Source organism: Chroicocephalus ridibundus, chromosome 4 (genome assembly GCF_963924245.1).
Source record: "Chroicocephalus ridibundus chromosome 4, bChrRid1.1, whole genome shotgun sequence".
NCBI lineage: Eukaryota > Metazoa > Chordata > Aves > Charadriiformes > Laridae > Chroicocephalus > Chroicocephalus ridibundus.
In genome coordinates this window covers 13,085,080-13,105,009 of record NC_086287.1, presented here as the reverse complement: position 1 = coordinate 13,105,009, position 19,930 = coordinate 13,085,080, and the positions used below count along the sequence as shown (strand labels likewise).

General features: G+C 41.9%; 1 protein-coding gene across 2 annotated transcripts; it reads left to right on the top strand.

Moving 5' to 3' along the window:
- The first annotated feature begins 7,945 nt into the window (after positions 1–7,945).
- Positions 7,946–18,841, top strand: WEE1 (WEE1 G2 checkpoint kinase). 2 transcript variants are annotated; one of them, XM_063333897.1, is made up of 11 exons: positions 7,946–8,646; positions 10,830–11,038; positions 11,527–11,593; positions 11,677–11,849; positions 12,715–12,836; positions 13,500–13,646; positions 14,045–14,140; positions 14,230–14,315; positions 14,555–14,725; positions 14,816–14,961; positions 17,423–18,841. In XM_063333897.1, exons 1-11 carry the CDS (start codon positions 8,092–8,094, stop codon positions 17,571–17,573), a joined length of 1,923 nt encoding a protein of 640 aa, XP_063189967.1. In that variant the 5' UTR covers positions 7,946–8,091; the 3' UTR covers positions 17,574–18,841. The 2 variants fall into 2 exon arrangements, with proteins under 2 accessions (XP_063189967.1, XP_063189968.1); XM_063333898.1 differs by having other exon boundaries at positions 17,413–17,595.
- Positions 18,842–19,930: the final 1,089 nt, after the last annotated feature.

Sequence of the window (19,930 nt, the reverse complement as noted above, 5' to 3'; positions counted from 1 at the left end):
CATGAACGTTCAAGGTTTTTTTTCTTAAATTTCATTGCTAATGGTTTCTGGAAACGGTGGCTGGAATGATGGCTTTGACTTAGCAAAGAAATAACTTCAATTCTTACTACTTCTTGTTTCCCAGTACAATTCATGATCGCTGTACAAATGTGAGTACACTTTCATACTAGTTGGTTTGCTGCTAGGCTTCAGAACTAACTCAGGAAAAGCTGCAGTATTTTTAAAATTGTTTCTCTTACTGGTATCTTAACTAGTTATTCTTGCAAAACTCCGAAGTCAAGGGCTGTGCTTCCATATTGTGCTAGCTGCCCCTATAAAGGAAAATATACTTACTAAATAAATAAGCCACACTGACTTGGACTGCTTAGTGTTTAAAGAGAATCTGAACTAATTATATGCATCTTAGCTGTGAGACCTGTATTCGTAATAGACCCGTTTTCAAAGTGGAGACACCTGTGTGACTTTCTGCCCTGCTTCCATTCAGACCAGAGTGGAAGGAGTGTTTCTGATAAACTGATGCTGTGTGTTAGTGTCAGAAGGACCTGAAGTGGAGATCAGACAAGATGAAATCGGGTCAGATAGGAATATTAGGGAAAAGGATTTCCAGGAGGAGGAAACAAAGAATATGACAAAAAGGACTAGATGTTTGGCAGTAGAAATCTCTATCCTTTCCCTATAGATTTTACTCGTCTTTTTGAAAGTTTTGTCTCAAAGGAAATGCTTTGGTACACTAGAAGGAAATCATTTGTAAAGAGGAATTCTATAAAGTAAAGCAACTCAGTACATCAATTCCTCTTACAAATTGGGTCCCACATTTCCGGCATTCTCAGTCACAATTTTTCTTTCAGATTTGAATTCCAGGCCTTCACCGACTCCTTCCTTAAACGAATAAAAACAAAATCGCAGTCAACTTTTCCCTTTTAAATGTTTCTACAGTTTTTCCAACACTGTGGGCTTTGCTTTTCTTTACTGTAGTTCAGTGCCTCTCCTGATGGTAAAAAGAGAGAGGCAATTATTTTGGGTGCTCCAGGCTGATGGCCTATTGTGCCAGACACACTATGCATAACAATAGGACAGTTTTTATCCTAAAGACCTAACGCCAATGCACACGTGAATAGGCTGACACTGGAAGAGTGTGTTTTTATAAGAATAAATCCTGAAGCCTGAAACAAAGTTGTAAACAGCCATAATCCCTGATGGTATAATTAATCTCAGCAACCGATCAGCTGACCGATACCAGCGATATTCAGGCACAGTGTGGGAGAAAAGGCACGTGGTGTCTGCTTAGCACACAAGAGAAGGACAGAGCTGATAGCCCAGACAAACAAAATGTCTGAGCTTGGAAGGCAGCTCTACCTAAACTTTACTCTAGTTCCTAACCCTTATAACCCCTCAAATGCTGCTGCGAGTAATCTGTTTGACTGGGTGTTCTGGTTTCTGCGATGATCAAGCTGTAGTAAAAAAACAGAAAAATCACTCTGCATGCTGTGTACTACTTAGAGTGCGGAGTCAGAGAGCCTTCCCCCAGGGACTTCAGCCACCAGGAAAAGATGGTATGGAGCAAGGATGTGATCACGAGTGTTTCTGAATCTGGCAACTTCAGCAGTCCAGCTGCTGAGGCATGTCAGATTGCACACGTTAGGTTGACCGTAGCTTCTACTTCCCAAGATGCAAAAGTACCCTATAGCAAACCTATTCCAGTCACTCTTAGTTTGTCATCGAATGAAAACAATTAAATGTTCTGTAAAATTTTCTGTGTAATTTTCAAATATGGCACAGATGATATTGCACTAATAGTGGGGTGAGAAGCAAACTGGTTTTCTTAAGCAGCAAAGCGTTAGGAGACTGTAAATGAAGGGTAACTTGTCCTGTTCAGCTATTACTTTACAGTTTGGAAGTTTAAAAATATATTTCTTTAGCTTGCATCATTTTTGTCTTGAAAAAGATAGAAATTAACACATACCTCGTCTTAACAGATACATAAATCCAAACTCCAGATGGCTGTTGATAATAAGGTACTTCTATTTTTTTGCAAAGCAGTATATATTTGAACACCAGATCCCCAAAAGTATTTTTTTTCTCCATTGATAAAAACCTTCCAAAGTCTGGACCCCTATGACAAGAAAGCAAAACATCAAGAGCCACTCTCAGTTCTTGTGTCATAAACTACATTCCAAATAAGGCATAGAAACAAGCATTTTTCCTTGTTGTGTTATGTGTATTTGTAGCTTAGGTATTGCCAGCAGTTTGACATTCCTTTGATGCTACTTTTCATTCTGCTAGCAAAGTTCACTTGGCCAAAGGAAAATCCAACAATCTAATTAGACCATCACCATTAGCAGTTAGCAGCTGACACCTAACCCTATCAGGAATGTGATACCAGACTTTTTCAACTGAGGGTTATATTCAGAGCAGACTTTAATTATCCCAATAAACATACAAGATTATATCAACAAGCAAGCATTTTGTGCTACGCAGTCTGTGTATTTACCTCTAATGAAATTGTGACCCCCTTAAATCCCATCTGTCTCAGGTTCTGAAGCAGGAAGAGATTTTATTTGGATTATTTTTGTTCTGTTTAGATTATTTGAAGCAATTTACTCGAAGGAATGGCAAAACATTTACACTTTTCAAGGCACAAGTGATTGTTCGCAATTTTTTCTATGACAAAAAAGTGTCTTATGTTACTGTTAAAACCCCAGTATTTTACCCTTTCTTTTGTTTAAACCCCTTACCAGCCTTTAGGTTGACTGGCTGCTGTATTTTACTTATTTTTCTGGGGAGTTTTAGATTCTCCACGCTGTTAGTGCTTGATTCTGTAGTATTTGACTGAGACGCTTCTGAGCAGGTATCTTAGTGAGGCAAGACAAGGAAAAGAGGCTGACTTCCTTACATCTGGCAGGTCTGCCTGCGTAACAGAAGCTACCACATGGCTGTAGAAAGCTCCTGGAGAAATGACAATGTTCTAAACCTGCATCTCCAGGGGATGTTTTGCTTTGTGTAGAGCTAATGCAGATTTGAATATAGGCTGTAATGACTGGAGAATCAGAAGGTACAAAAGTCTGTGTGACAGACAGGATTAGCTGCTTTTTGGTTTTAAACAGATACATTCAAGACAGTAAGAGACAGATTTTTGAACATATGTAGGTTCCTGAGGATGGTGTTAGTGGAAAGAAGCTGGCTGAGCTTCTTGAAACTCTTAGCAGGCTTTTATGTTTTTATCTGCATCCCTAAAAAAGGTTTGCAAAATGTCTTACTTGAATGAATAGTAGTAAATTTGAAAAAAGGCTGAGTACCTCTTTTATGGTTTTGCATGTTGCCTAACAGAGAAAAAGGAAGAAGGTTAGTGAAACTGGTAAACTAGTGACTATTTAGTTCCTGTGCATTAGATGTTTTGAGGTTTTTAATTGCAGATACAAAATCTTGACTTCTATTCTGATCGTTTTAACTTCACTTTAGCACAGGAATGGGGCATTCTAATTGTATCTGGTTTTAGTCACGGCAATCGTTCTGTCTCTTCAACTTTTAGGATGTTTTGGAAGAAACTTCTCATCTGAATACAACTCTTGGGAATAGATTCTTTTGCCATTTTCTTTGTAAGCGGAGATTTCAAGTGTTAAGAGGCAGGGATATAGGCAAAAAAATGGAGTCACTGAAAACTGTGTGTGATCTCATAGCCACAGAGAAATATTTAATTGTGCGTGTCTGCTTGGCAACACTTGTGCTTTTTTAATGTACCTTGTACATTATAACTTCTGAGTATCTTCAGATCTTCCCTTGAATTCCCAGATTTGGGGCCCAGAAGTTTCTCTTTACTTTGGGAGGCATCCTTCATGCTGTCAAATTCCCCATTCTATTCTCCACCTTATTCTCTTGCTCTTATTATTTACACTTCCTGGGTGAATACGTCCTTGAGAAATGCTCTATCTGCATGCAGACCGTAGGCTAAAAAGAATAAAAGGACTGGGAGCATCACCTACAGGCATGTCTTTGGACACAAAGTCCACCTTTGATGGAGAACCCATTCAACTCTGGACCTTGGAATGAAGAAAAAGAGGTTGCCAGCTAACAGCAGCTGTTAGCAGCACAACCCCAGATAAAATAATCTTTAAACTGTTCACCTTTAAGCCATCAGTGGCCCAGACACAACATCTCCCAGTTGGCACACGACCACTGAGACCTGTTAGCCCCATATATGCCAAGTCTTGTGTGCACACTGGCATGCCATTGCTGGCATCTGTGACAAACACACTTGAACCCAAGAGAAAAGCTGAGATCCGTCCCTGCTCTCCGTTCTCCAGCAATAGCCTTGGTGCAGGCGGCTGTAGTGTTTCAGTTTTTCATATAAGCAACTTGACCTTCCTCCTCTTCTGCTTTTTTACTCCATTTACTCTTCTCGTAATAAGATGAACTCCTCATAGTTTCACAGCTATGCTGGCTGATGTAGAATGGGTTTCATCCAGTTTTTGGCAAAACTCTTCCAGTTTGGTTTTGGGGGACTGCAGATGAACTGGTAAGTGCAGTAAATGCTGACAAGATGTCAGTGTACCCACCTCTGTGGCAGTTTCCTCTGACAGCTAGACAAATTGGCCACTGTTCCATTCTTTTCCCATTCATCATTATTTGGGTTCCCCTGCTACCCACCAAAGAGGGAACAACAGTTTCCTTTGAGCTTGAAAACTTCTAGTTAAAAGCAGCTGTTAGTCAGTGTGTGCTGCCCCAGATAAGTATTTCTGGTAGGAAAATCTTCAGTGCACCAGGCTGATATATTTATTTCTTAATTTAAAAGCAAGTATTTAAAAAAAAAACAAAAAAAAAAAACCAAAAAACAGAAACCAATTTTGCAAACTTATCCTGAAAACCCTTATACCACTCATATTTGTAGGAATATCAGTCAGGCACTGCCTGGACATCAGGTTATGTACTGTTACATCTATTTGGAGGATCAGGGCTTTAGTTTGCAAGATCTACAGAGGCTCAAAGATGCTATTTGATCAGCTACAGAGAATTTGGAATGAATGTGGCTTGTAAAGTATGGCGCAGTGGAAGCCTGCAGAGCTCTTCTGTGCTCACCTCTCTTCCCGCTGTGATGATGCCCGTTGCTAGCGTGCTCTCTAAGGGAATTGGCTGTGCGGTGCTTTTTAGTTCGGCTGTTTATAGGCCTCCTAATGCTAGTGATAGTGGTTGTCGTGGTGGACAGCATGGCGGAAGCTGCCGCACTCCGTCTGGGGTAAAATCATCTTCTCTTCAACACAACCATTTACGGTCCTGTCAAACTACAGCAAAAGAACAACTGATGCAAATTCAGAACAGCACGTATGTAGAGCCTATGAATGCACTCCTTATAGCAACTACACATTTTGTTATAGCTACATTCAGTACTGCCCTTTCTTGTTTGCTCTCACTTTGGAAATAAACTTTCTTTTAAAACAATTGTGCTACTGCCGTTTATTTCTCTATTCCTTTTTTCCTTTCCTCTTCTATCTTTGTCTTCTCTTCAGAAATACTCCCTTCTCTGTACAAACTCTGAATTGTTCCATTTGATGTTGTCCCACTTAAACTGTTCCAGTGATTAGCAGTTAATTAGTTAAAGGCTATCCAATTGGGCTTCTGAATGTCAATTTGCCCTCACTAATCACCCTCACCTCACTAAATACCTGTGTCTGTGGACTCCAGAAAGCAACTCAGCACCAGTTATATTTAGGTTCAGATTGGGAAGGAAACTGCAACTTTGACATTTCAGGGGGAGGGATTTATTGAAAGCTTTAATTCTTTAATTTTTAAAGAAACCGAAACTTCATATGTGAGTGAAGCAAGTCGCAGCTAGTAGATGGGATGTTTTGAGTTACTAGGAATTGCTTTGCATCTCCCTCTGTGGGCTATTAATTGGGAAAGAGATGGAGGTTGTATTTTTTAATGCCATCTGTTCTGAAACTCAAATGCTTCAGTTAGTATTTGCTATACAGTGCATTTCAGTTTTAAAAATGAGAGTATTTAATGGGACATCATTGTGATTCTAAATTATTGCACCCCAAACATGTTTACAGCACTTGGTTTGATGGAGCCATATCTCTGTAAATGCTGCCCAATCCCATTTTCATAGGTTATATTGGCTACTTTCCATTTTCTGAAATTAGTTTTCAGGAGGTTTCCATAACCTCAAAAATTGTGTTCCAATGGGCCATTGAAAGTGTGAGAAATATGCAGGGATGCAATATTTAAGCAGAAATGTTTCTGTGTATGCCTTACAAAATAAAAGGGAGGTGACCCACATGTCTTGAGGCGATGGAGCTCTGAGCAAAACCATTTCACTGCGCAGGCATGGGGAGTGTGTGTGAGTACAGAGTTGTATTGATGGCTGGTCCACTCAGCCAAATTAATTTAAAATGCTCTTACGTTGGTACAGTGCTGGTGGCACACGCTGCTGGTTCAGTCCCTGCAGGGGACCAGTGAGAGCTGTTGGGGACAGTTGTGCTGCCCTGCAGGGCAACTCTCTACAAAGACACGTGTACTTTCGGGCAAGAAGAGATGAAAAAAGGAAGAATCACTTGTGGGACTGGAGTATGGGACACTAGCATCCCTGTGGTGTTTCTTACATCCCAAAAGCACATGGGCTTGGAGAGCAGCAGTTGTGTGAAAAGGGGAGAAAAAAGTATCCCGGTATTTTTGGTTTGGGCCTCAATAGAACATCTGTTGAAAAATAATGACCCGTTGGACATACAGGTGTCCGTTTCAGCAGGCAGCAGCAAAGGGCCACCAAGCCCTGCTGCTGACCTTCAGCATTGGGAAGATCTGCACCCCAGCTGCAGTTGCAGGAGCTGGAACCACATCCAGAGTTGCTTCTGAGGCTTCTGCCCATGGACCTTGGGGACCAGCGGCAGGATATCAGCAAACAACGGAAGCATGGTTAAGTACAAACTTCTGTTTTCTACTGACTGGGCCTTAGGTGTTTTGGTTCATTATCTTTGAAGCTTTCAGGCCCACGGCCAGACCTCTCTGTAGAGGTGTACCATTTGCAGCAGATGAGGTCTTTGTCCTCCAGGCCAGGAGGGCTTTGGGGAGGTGGCTGGCCGGAACACAAGCTGGCAGAAGAGGGGCTGTGGCACAGGGTCTCCCTATCCCAGGTGCCCACAGCTCTTGGGGAAGTGACGTCCTGGTGCTACCTGCACGTCCAGGGGACGGTGTGTCCGCCTGGAGAGCCGGGGGAGCAGGGAGAGACTTAACACCTGGCTTCCTCCGGGTTGTCTGGGGCTCGTGTGCATGGAAAAAAATGGGTTTTTTTCAGGACCTTTGTTACCCAAGGGGCTCATTTTAATGTGATTTAGTACAGGAGAGAGAGTGGCAGGTCTGTTTTTTGGGTTACATTCAATCAATTGGGTTACATCAAGATGAAGCCGAGAGGGGAAGTTGTGGCATCTGTAGGGAGACACTCTGTCTGGTAATTAGCATCCACTGTAAATCACATTGAAGTTTCCTGCGGGAGTTAACACCATGGGGTGCTGTATGTGAGGCTCCTGTGTTTCTGACTGCGTTTTAAATCCCAAGAATAGAGTTATTTGGAACACGTTGCTTTTTCGGTTTTGCAAAAAGAAAAAAGCTGTCTTTAACCGGCCTGAAAGGAATTATTATTGTTTTCGGGCACGCGAAATGCAGATTTTTGCCCAACCAACCAGGAATGAAACACCCGCGCCCCGAGGCGGGGAGCCGGCCGGGCGGGACGGGCCCGGCCCCTGGGCCAAGATGGCGCCTGGCCCGCGCCTCACCGGCGGACACGTCTGTGTGCCCGACCTCGCCCCCGCCCCGCCCCCTCCGCTCGCGGCGTTCGCGCCAAAGCGCCCCGTGACGCGTCCGTGCGTAGTCCCGCCCCCGCCCTCCGTGTTTTCAAACCTAGGGGGCGGGCGTGATTGGCTGGCGTGCGCGCCACGTGACTAACGGTCGCGGGAAAGCCGCGGAGTCCGAACAGCGCGAGGCGAGCTGTGCCCGGGGGTAGCGCCGTGCGGAGCCGCCGCCGCACCCAGGGGTGCCGTGCAGGCACAGCGACAGCGGGCGCGGCCGGGCTCGGCCGTCAGCGGGGCTCGCAGCTGAGCCACCATGAGCTTTCTGAGTTTGCAGCAGGCGGCGCCGCCGCGGCGGGTCTCGGCCCGGCGGGCGGCCGCCCCGATCCGTCAGAAGCTGCTGTTCCTGAGCGGCCACAGTGACTGCGAGGAGGAGGAGGAGGACGAGGAGGAGGAAGGCGGCAGCAGCGGCAACAGCACCGGCGAGGACTCGGCCTTCCAGGAGGCGGACTCGCCGCTCTCGGCGGCTCGCACCCCGGCGCGGGGCGACCCACCCCTGCTGGAGGAAGAGGAGGAGGAGATGGAGCCAGCGGCGGCGCCGCTGCCGGACGAGGGGGACTCGTGGGAGGAGGAGGGGTTCGGCTCCTCTCCGGTGAAGTCGCCCGGAGCCTATTTCATGGCCGGCTCGCCTTCGCCGCCGCCCCCTCACAAGGGCCGCCGCTACTGCGGGCGCTCCCCGCCCCACCCGGCGGCTAGCGGTTACCGGGTGCGGAGCGAGGAGCCCAGCTCGCCGCTGCCCGACTACCCCGGCACCCCGCCTCACAAGACCTTCCGCAAGCTGCGCCTCTTCGACACGCCGCACACCCCCAAGGTGAGACACCCGCCCCGGGGCCCCCCTGACCGGGCTGAGGGCGGAGGGAGGGGGTATGCTGGGCCGGGCAGGGCTCGGCGGCCGGCCCGCCCCCGGCGGGCTGGGGTGGGGGTCCGCGCTTGGCGGTTGAAGCGTGGGGGTTGGGGGCCGGCGGCGGGGCCATCGCCCGCCCGTAACGGCAAGTTGGCGTCTGCCCCGGGGACCTGCCCACAGCCCGTCCGTTACGGTTATGTAACCCGCGGCACGGCCGGCCGCTCGCCCGCCGGTGGGCCCGGCGGGGCGGGTGCGGCGTTAAAGGGCGAGGGGGCGGCGCCTCGCCCTCAGCCCGGCCGCGGGGCCTCTCGGTTCGCCCCGCGGCCAGGGCTGCCGCTAACGGCGGAGCGGAAGGAGCACCGTCCGCCCCCGAAACCTCCCGATCGTGTGTCTTGTCCCGTAGCGTGACTGCGGGCGTGGAACAATCCCCTCGGACGTATACGCTTATCTATAAAAATCATAGATGTAAAAATGTATTTATAAATAAATATATGAGTACCCTGCTTTCTCTATGCTCTGTGGAAAAGATTTTAGAAAAGGGTAAAAGTGGAATATTAAAATAAAATATGTTGCTGTCGTGTGAGCGTTTGTACCTTTATAACCAGAAAGTTAAAGCTTGAACTGGAATCGGCTCCTGCGCGTCTGTTAGTGCACTGGGATGCCTGGAGTTCTACCATTGTACCACACGCCAGCGCAAGTGCGGGTCTGCACTGACTCCTGCGCCCAATGTAAAAGGTTGTTTGAGGGATAGGTGGCTCTTAAGTCTGTCAATAACAGACTTTTTGGAAGGCATTTCAAGTCTTGAACTCGACGTTTATGTAAAACACCACATAGTGAATTTAAGTCTAGTGATAATAGGCTTGTTTTCCTCATTACTTTTCATATTGCCCTTTAGAAGTAATCCAGGGATAATCCCCAGGGATAATCTCCCAGGGGTCTATAGACTATAGATTGAAAGCAACTGACTTAAAGGTGCGAGGAAGGCAACCTTGTTAATTGGTTTTTCTACACCCTCTGCCTCAAATGGGGTTTCATTGGTAGAACTCAGTGGTACCTGTTGGGAAATAATAAAATTGGTGATGATCTTGTGCTGAATCAGGAGCAGGTGCTTCAGAAATGGAAGAGGCTTGTGGATTGTGACACTAAAACAAGGTCTTAACACTGTGGTTTAGTGGGATTCTTAAATTAGGTGTCCAAATTCCACATGAATTATCTTGGAGAGGTTACCCTTGAAATCTGGAAGAATCAGTTATGGTATCCAGTGGAAGTACTGAAATGTGTGTTGAGATGCACAGCGATTTATAGGTCTTCATCTAGTCCAGATTTGGGGAGTGCAGTTGAGGTTCCCACATATCAGCCTTCTTCCCTATGGTGGTTTAGGCTTTAGGGATGTCAGTTCTTTATTTTGTAAGGTTTTGCGAGGGTAAGGCGATGCTCCTGCTTGTGATCCAGTAGGTCAGTGGTTGGCATCCTCACCAGGGTGTAGGAGACTTGGGTGTAAACTTCCCTACTTAAGTGAGAGAGGTTTCGTCATGTCCCTGGAAAATACCTGGCCTGGCAGATTGCCACCCAAAAGGTCTGGCTTGGATATTGAACTGACAGCGCGTTAGTGATGTCAATTCTTGAGCAATTCTTTGTAGGCTCATGAAGAGGCATCTGTGCATCAGTATTAAATCTTTTATTTACTTATCTTTTTTTAGTTTGTCACCTAAATTTGTAGTCACCAAAGGCCATTTCCTACATCTGATCTAACTTTCATATTTTGTACATGAACATCATGGTGATATAGAACAGGATGGTCCATGAGTTTCATCTGTGTTCATTTCAGGGACAAAGAATTGTCCAAGAAGGTTAGGTGATGACATGATAAGAGACAGAAAAACACTGCTCTCATAATCTTTCCTGTCTTCTAAAAATTATTTTAATAGTCAGTGTTTCCTTTAACACTTTTTGTGTGGCGTGTAAAGCCTAATAGCTTCTTCGGAATTCTTTTTGATGGAAATGCAGGTATTTAAACAACTCATGATAACTTTGATAAGACAGTATTGTAATGATGGCTTTGAAGCATGACCTGACATGCTTCTAAATCAAAAATCAACGTTGAGGCTATAAATGTCTGTCTTCTGTTTTGTTTTTTTTAATAAATGTAGAGTTTGCTTTCTAAAGCACAAGGAATAGGCTCCAGCTCAGTCAAACTTCGAGGGGGCTCTCTATTTATGAATGTTGGGAAATCGGAGAAGCAAGAAGAAGATATCAGACAAACACCTCATGTGAACATTAATCCTTTCACTCCTGATTCCATGTTCCTTCACAACTCTGAAGGAAGATGTCGTAGGAGGAAGAGAACGCACTGGAATGAGTGAGTAACTTCTGTCTTTGTTAAGCTTATCTTTAGAACTACTTCTAGCTGCAAAAGTTTTGTTACAAATTGCTTCTTTTAAAGTATTTCCTTGCAAATCTGTTAGCGATGCATAATATAGGTTTTAAAGTATCTGCTCTGAGATGCATGATATTATGAAATAACCATTTAGCACTAGATCTTTTGATCAATATACAGAGAGGATAGACTAGGCTGTGTCCTACAGTCTTTTTACCTGACTGAATGAGCTATGCACAGTCTCTTTTTGAGGAGGGAAAAACACATTAAATACTAGTATGAAACATGAAGAAAGAAACAGTGTCTTTATTTTATGAGTTTGTGCTTATAAATGTAGCTAACAATTAGTTAAACTAAACTTCAGTAGAATGGGAGAACTGAATCTCAGAAGAATCAACAACTGCTAGATTTCAGTTTTAAGTTTGTTTAAGCCGTATTACTTCTGCAAAAGTAACTGGTGTGAATTTCAGCTCTTGTGGAGAGGACATGGAAGCAAGTGATGGAGAGCCTGAAGATGAAACTATCAGACCTGCAAAGGTAATTAATCTTTGGAACTTGATTCTAAGTTTGGAAGCTTGTGTATCTGCAGATCTAAGGATTTTCCTTTCTAATCTTTGCAGAGGATAACAATAACAGAAAGTAATATGAAGTCACGGTATGCAACTGAATTTCATGAGTTGGAGAAGATTGGGTCTGGTGAATTTGGTTCTGTGTTTAAATGTGTGAAGAGGCTTGATGGCTGTATTTATGCAATAAAGCGATCCAAGAAACCTTTAGCTGGCTCAGTGGATGAGTGAGTATTTACTACTATTAAAAGTTAAAAGTCACCTCTTGATGCTTTTTCCTCCCCTGTATTGGTGTCTAGAAAAGGCATTTAAGAGAAAGGTAGAGTTATACATGAATTAAATGTGAAACAGATACAATTTTGAAGTCACTAGCAGACATTTGTCCCAATATTCTGTGTGGAAACAGATTGTTCTTATCTGGAAAGTAAGAATAATACTTGCGTTAATGGCAGGAGGGACTATATGAATAAACTGTGCAGCGATGATCCTTTGAGATATGAAAGGAAAGCAGTATTCCCAACTAGGTCCTTTTCCTTGTTAACTTGAGTGACATGCAGATTGGTTAACTTAGTTTTGAGGTATTTTTTGGCATTTGTGAATGAGCCTGTGATTCTTGACATTTTCCCCACTGTTTTAAAAGTTAAAATGTAAAACTCCACAGGTTTGAGTTGATCAAAATTGCATACCAGACTTACCCACAAGAAGTTAGGCATGTTGAGTTCGGTCATACTTCTGGCTTATCGTTATCTTCAGTTTTTTCCTAAAACTTCAGTGATGCTTCTCAAAGCTTGCTGCTGGTTGGAAAGTACGTAATGGAGGTGGCAGCTCCCTCAAGAATTATCTGCAATAAAGCCTTTTTTTTTTTTTTCAGGTTCCATATACTTAGTCTTTTAATACAATGTAAATTATTTTAGCTGTTTGGATGTAAGTACAAATACATCTTAAGGTGCCATAGAACTGAATATGAAGATTTTAGAAACCTGAGCTGTCAGAGGGGCACGATATTATAATAAGTGTTTATATCAAGCTGAAATAGGACTGATTTCATCTCATAATATTCTTCTGTGCACTTATTTTTTGTGACTGTAACAGGCAAAATGCTTTAAGAGAGGTATATGCGCATGCAGTTCTGGGACAGCATTCTCATGTAGTAAGATACTACTCTGCATGGGCAGAAGATGATCATATGCTTATACAGAATGAATATTGCAATGGTAAGTAAAGTTTATCGCTCGTTCTGAACTTGCTTTCAAAAAATCTAATTTTTGAAGATATACAGATATCTCTACAAATCCCTAGGACTAGTTAGGAATTGATTGCCCTAGACATAGCTCATACCATCACTGTCTCAAATGTCTGATGTTCTTTGCTGCTGCCAAAGGCATATTAGATATATGAAGCAAAAACTGTACAAAATTGCAAAGTCTTAAGTCTTCAAGAATATTGGAAGTACAGTGAAGCATGTGTGAGCAGCAAAACTGTTCTTTCTTCTGTACAATAGTACAAGCTGGAATAGAGACAATTACCAGAGAGTTTCCTTTAGAAAGGGAGGTGGACCTGATTTATGAAGCTTTTTGCTATGTCTGATACCCTGACAGAGATTTGGAAGAGGGAGAGAGGTCTTTTCCATTCTGTTGGTATCCTGTTAATTTGCATGGCAACTACAGGAGAAAAATAATTTTATTATATTACATGGCTATAAAGAGGGGGATACTACACTAGATTTTATGCTTCTTATGTATCATCAGCAAGTTCTTGGGGATATGTTCACTGTCAATTTTGGAAGCCAGTTGTACTTACTTTTGGAAGCAAGTTGTCATTACTTTATCAATTGTTTGGTGTAAAATAATTAGTTGTTTTCTTTAATGTTGCTTTAGGTGGCAGTTTAGCAGATGCCATAAGTGAAAATTACAGGAATATGCGTTATTTTACTGAACCAGAACTGAAGGACCTGTTACTTCAGGTGGCTCGAGGCTTAAAGTACATTCATTCAATGTCACTTGTACACATGGATATCAAACCTAGTAAGTTTGTAAACCGCTTTACTCTGTATTGACAACTTCCTCAGTTAATTTAATCTGCTGTAGAAAAATGAACAGTTAGCCACACCTTACTAACTGTAAATTCTTCACTGAAGTTCTAAATAGCTGTACAAAGATGTCAGTTATAAAATTGGCTAGCAGACTTAAACTGTTGAGTTTATCTTGGGTCCTTTTTGTGTAGTTGACTCTACTTGCATAACACTTGGCTCCCATCCCAGCAGAGGGGCCAGCGCAAGCAAGTTATAGTTTCTCGCTCAAGGAACTGGGTATGTGTACATCTAAAACTTCTGTGTGGCTAAAGCAAGCTGTAGTGAAACTAGAGGAAGTAGAAATTGGATATAAACTGGATTTTTTTTTTAGACATTCTGCTCCTTTTTCAGGTAATATTTTCATATCTAGGACATCAGTCCCAACTATAACTTCAGAAGAAGGTGATGATGATGACTGGTCATCTGATAGAGTCATATTTAAAATAGGTGAGAAGCAGCACACTTGTGCTCAAAAGAATTGTATTGTCTATTTGTCTTCTGAAAAAGACCAAAAAAAAATTCATTTCTTTTTGCAGGTGACCTTGGTCATGTAACTCGAGTATCAAGTCCACAAGTGGAGGAAGGGGATAGCCGTTTTCTTGCAAATGAAGTCCTACAAGAGGTAACTGTTCTGTTTAAGGAAAATAGTGATGTTGGGTCTGCATGCTGTTTTCTTTAGAGTAATGAGTTGCTGTCTGCCACCTCCTCGCTGGAGGAGAAGCTACCTAAATGGTATACCCTTGAACACTGGTAGTACTTAGAAGGGGAATGTAATATTCTGGATGTGTTCTGTGCTGAATAGTTTAGCTGTCTTAACACTGGGTGGTACGTGTAGTAAACTTATTTTTCTTTATTTTCAAGAACTACACTCATTTGCCAAAAGCAGATATTTTTGCTCTTGCTCTGACTGTTGTGTGTGCTGCTGGGGCTGAACCACTTCCAACTAATGGGGACCAATGGCATGAAATTCGACAAGGAAAACTACCTAGAATACCACAAGTGCTTTCTCAAGAATTACTAGACTTACTGAAAGTAAGAACTCTTGTACCAGTGGCTCACTGATTAGTGTAATTTGCTGTATTACTGGCCTTAACTAGAATGCCTTATTTTCTTTTTTCCAAGGTTATGATTAATCCTGATCCAGAGAAAAGGCCTTCAGCTGTGGCACTAGTCAAGCATTCAGTGCTTCTCTCTGCTGCAAAAAAGAGTGCAGAGCAGCTCCGGATAGAACTGAATGCTGAAAAATTCAAAAACTCTCTCTTGCAGAAGTAAGTAGTTCCTTGGGGTCCTTAAATATAACTTAATTTCTAATGGGTTTTCATATGATAGTAGAGTAATGGTAAAACAGGACCATCCTTGTTTCTGCATGAGATCCGCAAATCTGTATGCACATACATCCCTGAGAGTACAAAGTGGGTCATGTAACTTTAAAAGGAGCTTTCTCCATAGAAGGAACTTCTGGAACGCTCTAAGGGAATCTCAACTACACTGTTAGTATTCAAGGCATACAAACCATTACAGTTTTTAAGAAATGTTTCAAGCATAATGCATACTTTTGTGACATGTATAGTGTAACTTACATCTGTATTATTTGAACCTGTGTGTTCCTAGGTCATCTGTACATTGAAACACATTGGAAAACATGACTTAAATGAGCTGTTTTGAACTTAAATGAAATGGCACATCAGGAATGGTTCTGGACTAATTTGACTTGTACACAGTAGTGTTATTAGGTTACCAGAGAGTCATTTGTATTGTGAGGTCTTCTTGTCCTACCCCTTGCTCAAACACACAACTCCAAATTAACGCTTTGAAGAAGAGATTCCTTTTAGGGAAGTCTGATTTTTGCTTAAGTTTCAGAGAAAGAGTTAGTAAGTCAAGAAGCAATCATCTGAACCTTTCATTGCAGTTAACTTTGCACATATTATGTGTAATAGGCAGGCTTTTATAAGGGAATATAGAACAGCGATTACTTTGACTGGCTCATTTTGAATGGAGGCGTTAACTTCTCATTTGGATTTTCTCCATTGCTATCTGCTTATCTTACCATTGCTACAGTCTGAATGTAGCCAGACTTGCCATTTTAGATGGTTATCTTTATAATCTTCTTATGAATTACACTGATTGCAGAAAGAATAATTTGACAGTTTGTGCAGGTTATTCAAGGACAGATTTGCTGAGGTAACTTGCTTGCTTGTATAAAGACAACATTTTTTTGTATCATGTGAAAGGAGAAGTTGGCAAAGCTAATATTTTATGAAGACTAATTCTGGCCTGGCAACAAGTAGGGTACGTCTTTATAAAATAACTGTAAATTCAAGAATGATTTTAAAAGAACGTTTATCCACAGTAACTTTTAATGTTGTGTGGGATAGTGTTCCATAAAATAATTCAGGTAGGTATTTCTGGTTTATTTTGGTTTTTTAACACTCCTGCATTTGACTCATTTAAGATAGCATTTGTGTATATAAATTACCATCAGTGAAAGGAATCCTTGTAAGGGAACTCAGCTTTTCTACTGTGTCATCTTATTTAGAGGAAGGAAGAATTCAGGATTCAACTTCTAAGGAAGAATGGTAGTTTACTGTGGTGCGTGGGTGTGCACACGTGTGTGCATTTGTGACTGACGTTTAATCTTTAGGGAAGATAACTAAAAATTGATTGTGTTCTCTTGCAATGAACTGACACAGGGGTGACGTGGGGCAGATTAGACAGGGAATGGGTGTTCATGAATAATACTTTGGATAAAAGTGAGAAACGGGAGTAGCTTATTAAACTAAAATATGTAATTTAAAACTAAATAACAACTACACCAATATACAGCAAACTTGTAAAATTTGATCTCGTTTTGGAGTCCAAATGTGAAGTGAGATTACAAATACTAGTTCTTAGGGTAGAGAAAAATTTTTGAGTGATAGTTTCGGATAGGAGAAGGAAAAGAGTACGGAGGGAATCCTTACAGCTAGCCGTATGTCAACATTTAAGGAAAGGAGAAAAAGGGTGTGTGGGAAAACCCTTGATAAAGATAACTTTGCTCTTTAGTCAGACTATTTCATAGTTTTATCCTTAGTTTTATTTAACTTTGTCCTCAAACTGAGTATTGGTAATTCTCTGAAACAGAATAGTTGATGGAACGTTGCATGGGCACAATGGCCTGTGCTACCCTCAGTGTCTTAGCCTTGCAGTTTTGGGCTCAAATTTTCATGTTAGGCAAAAAAGATTTAGGTGGTGATAAGCTTTTGATGTGGGTATGCAAAAGGAAAAGGATGCTTCCCTAGTTGTATGTTGCCAGTTACGTTCATCTAAGTGTGTGTCTGTTTGTGTGAAACTTCACAGAAGTTCCGTTGTGGCTGAATGCTTCATTTGGGCAAACCTCAGTAAGTAGCTCTTCAGTGATTTATCATACAGCATCCTACTGTGTTCTAGTAATTGAAGTATTGATCTGCTTATAAAAGGCTGGATTTCAAATTCTGACTGAGTTGTGTGAATTTCTCATTTCCTGTCCTTGTTGTTCGAAAGAAAGAACATTTAGACAAGTAAGGAACATCCTACTTCTGTCCTCTGGGTTGTGAACAGGTGGATGCAAATGATAATGGTCTTAGTATGACCTAACCTGATGAAAGTCTTTAGTTCTGAACTGCTGTGATTCATTTGAAATGCTCCTGCTGTGATACGCCCATAAGTCGTTACCGATACCGTTGCACAAGTGTGACTCTCAGTGTCTTGCAGGGAGCTGAAGAAGGCACAGATGGCAAAGGCCGCAGCTGAGGAGCGAGCACTGTTCACTGACAGAATGACAACTAGATCTACAACACAAAATAGACCATCTCGACTCATTGGAAAGAAAATGAACCGCTCAGTTAGTCTTACTATATACTAACTGTGAAGTCTAAAAGAACTACTGAGGATGGCGATAGCATCTCTGCCGGATTGAAGCCTAAGGAGTTGAAGGAAGCACTCAGTTCCTGGTTTCTTGTCCTGTCTCCGATCAGTGTCACTAGTTTTACAGGAATCGCTTCTGGGTTTTTACTTCTACAATATGGCTGATTAGCTGTATTAACCATTTGAGTGAATGGACTCAGTTTCTATCTTGTCTATAGAGGATCCTGGATGCTAATCCATAAGCCTTTCAGTTACACTGTTAGATGTTACATCGTCCCAGGGTTAACCACTATAGTGGTGTGCTGCTTTGTAGTGTTATGGCATTTTAATAAGAAGTAATATCCCTAATGATCTTTAAGAGGGAGGGAGGGGGCCTTGCTTTCATAGTTACTGATTTTTTTGGAGCAGAGGGGAATACATTTTGAAAAACAGGCTTTAAGGCCACCTACACTCAATGTACCTGATGTCAGGTAGACTTTTATTGTGAATTTTATTTGTATATTCAACTGGGAGCACTTTGTAGGCATTGCATAAACCACAGCTTAGAAAACTGTGGAATTAAGTGCCATGTGGAACTGCTGCTATTTTTAGTTTGTTGTCCTCGCTGTAAAACTGTAGCATTAAAACAATCATTATTGTGTTAATAGGCTTCTTGTTAAAACAATTACGTGAAACGAATCTAAGCTGCATTTTAGTGAAGGCAGCATTTTTCTCTCAAAGCTAGTGCATTGTGAAATAATGCACCAATTTAATATTTGGACTCTGTATTAGTGTAGTGCAATTGTTAATGTCTTGGCTATTGATGTTTTGTAATTCTTTCTAATAAGGTTCTCTAAATGTTGATATTCTCTTCAGTTGTTCATTCTTGAGGCTATTGTATATTTTTTTTTTTATGTTGGAGTACTTGTAAATAATTGTTTAGTGTAACTGTTCAGGTTGTTTTTCATTGTTTATGTACATAAGTTTGATTGTGCTTATAGTATACTATACTGAAACTGCAGTCTGAGATGCCAACAGACAAAGCTTAACTATTCCATTTTAAGTTCCAAAATGAACAGAATTTGGCCATCAGAACCTCTACTGGTGTTGGACCTAGGCTGACAAATGTTGCTAAAAATAGAACTGTTTTAATTACTGGCTTGTCTCTTCATTAATTTTAGTTTAAACAATGTTTCTCATTTGTGCTCTGTTCTTACTAGTGTTGAATTTGAATATTAAAGTTAAAAGTTTTGTTTAATATCGTCTAACACTTATTTAATGCTATAGTTGTGGAAATAAAATATTGAGTCAGGAATATGCTGTGGCAAGTCCTGATTAGATCTGCTTACTGCTCCTGTGTAATGCTTGTGATTCCCTCTTGTGAGAGATGAGCTGATAAAACTACTCACTGATAGTTATGCTGGGAGAGAAGCACCACAGTCTGTGCGTTAGTACCTTTAGCAGTCTGTCTCTACAGCTTTAGAAATGGTACCGTGTGGTGGAAAGATGAAGCCCCTGGAAGATCTGAAGTGGAGCCACGACTGTGAAGATGGGGGACTAGGTGAAACTATGTGAAGAAAGACCTGGATCTAAGGTAAGGAGGAAAAAGCATGAATTGCTGAGAATGGGAAGAGAACTGCTTATTTAGAAATTAGGAAGAAAATAGTGGGAGGAACTAAGACAGTAACAGTGTGTTCTGTGGCTTGGATGCAAAATATTTATGCATATGCATTCTACCTCGTGTAAAGAAGACATACAGTAAAATTAATAAAGGCTTAATACATTAGTCTGTTGGGGAAGCTTTTACACTGCTAAGTATTTCTATTTGTCAGAAGTCTCAGTGCTGTTCGTTTATGACAAATTCAGAGGCTTGGTTTAGGTAACTGTTCTCTGAATATACGGTTCTCATCAGTAAAAACCGATAGGCTGGAATACCTTTTACGTTTTTACTTTGTATGATAGTCCTGTCTTGTTTGTGAGAGAACTTAGAATATCTCATCTGGTTTTGTTGTTCATCTACGCTAAATGAGACCTCTCTTAAAGTATACTTCTAAACAGTCATAAATATCAACTGATGATGGGGGATCAACAGACTTAAGGCTTTCTCCTATAGTGTAAATAAATTTGATCTACCTATGATAATTATCTGCTCTTGCATCACTCATTTTCAGAGGCTTGTAACATCAGTACAGGTATTCCTGTGTACAGCTTGTTTGTGCTGCAGCTTGTAGAAGTGTACTCTTCGCTGGCTAAAAAAACTGGCTGGATGGCTGGGCCCAAAGAGTGGTGGTGAACGGAGTTAAATCTGTTTGGTGGCCGGTCACACGTGGTGTTCCCTGGGGCTCAGTACTGTGACTGGTTCCGTTTAATATCAAC

Coding starts and splice junctions, on each gene's coding strand:
- WEE1 (XM_063333897.1), top strand. CDS start 8,092: ATGAGCTTTCTGAGTTTGCAGCAGGCGGCGCCGCCGCGGCGGGTCTCG. Junction 8,647..10,829: donor ACACGCCGCACACCCCCAAG/GTGAGACACCCG, acceptor TAATAAATGTAG/AGTTTGCTTTCTAAAGCACA. Junction 14,962..17,422: donor AAAAACTCTCTCTTGCAGAA/GTAAGTAGTTCC, acceptor AGTGTCTTGCAG/GGAGCTGAAGAAGGCACAGA.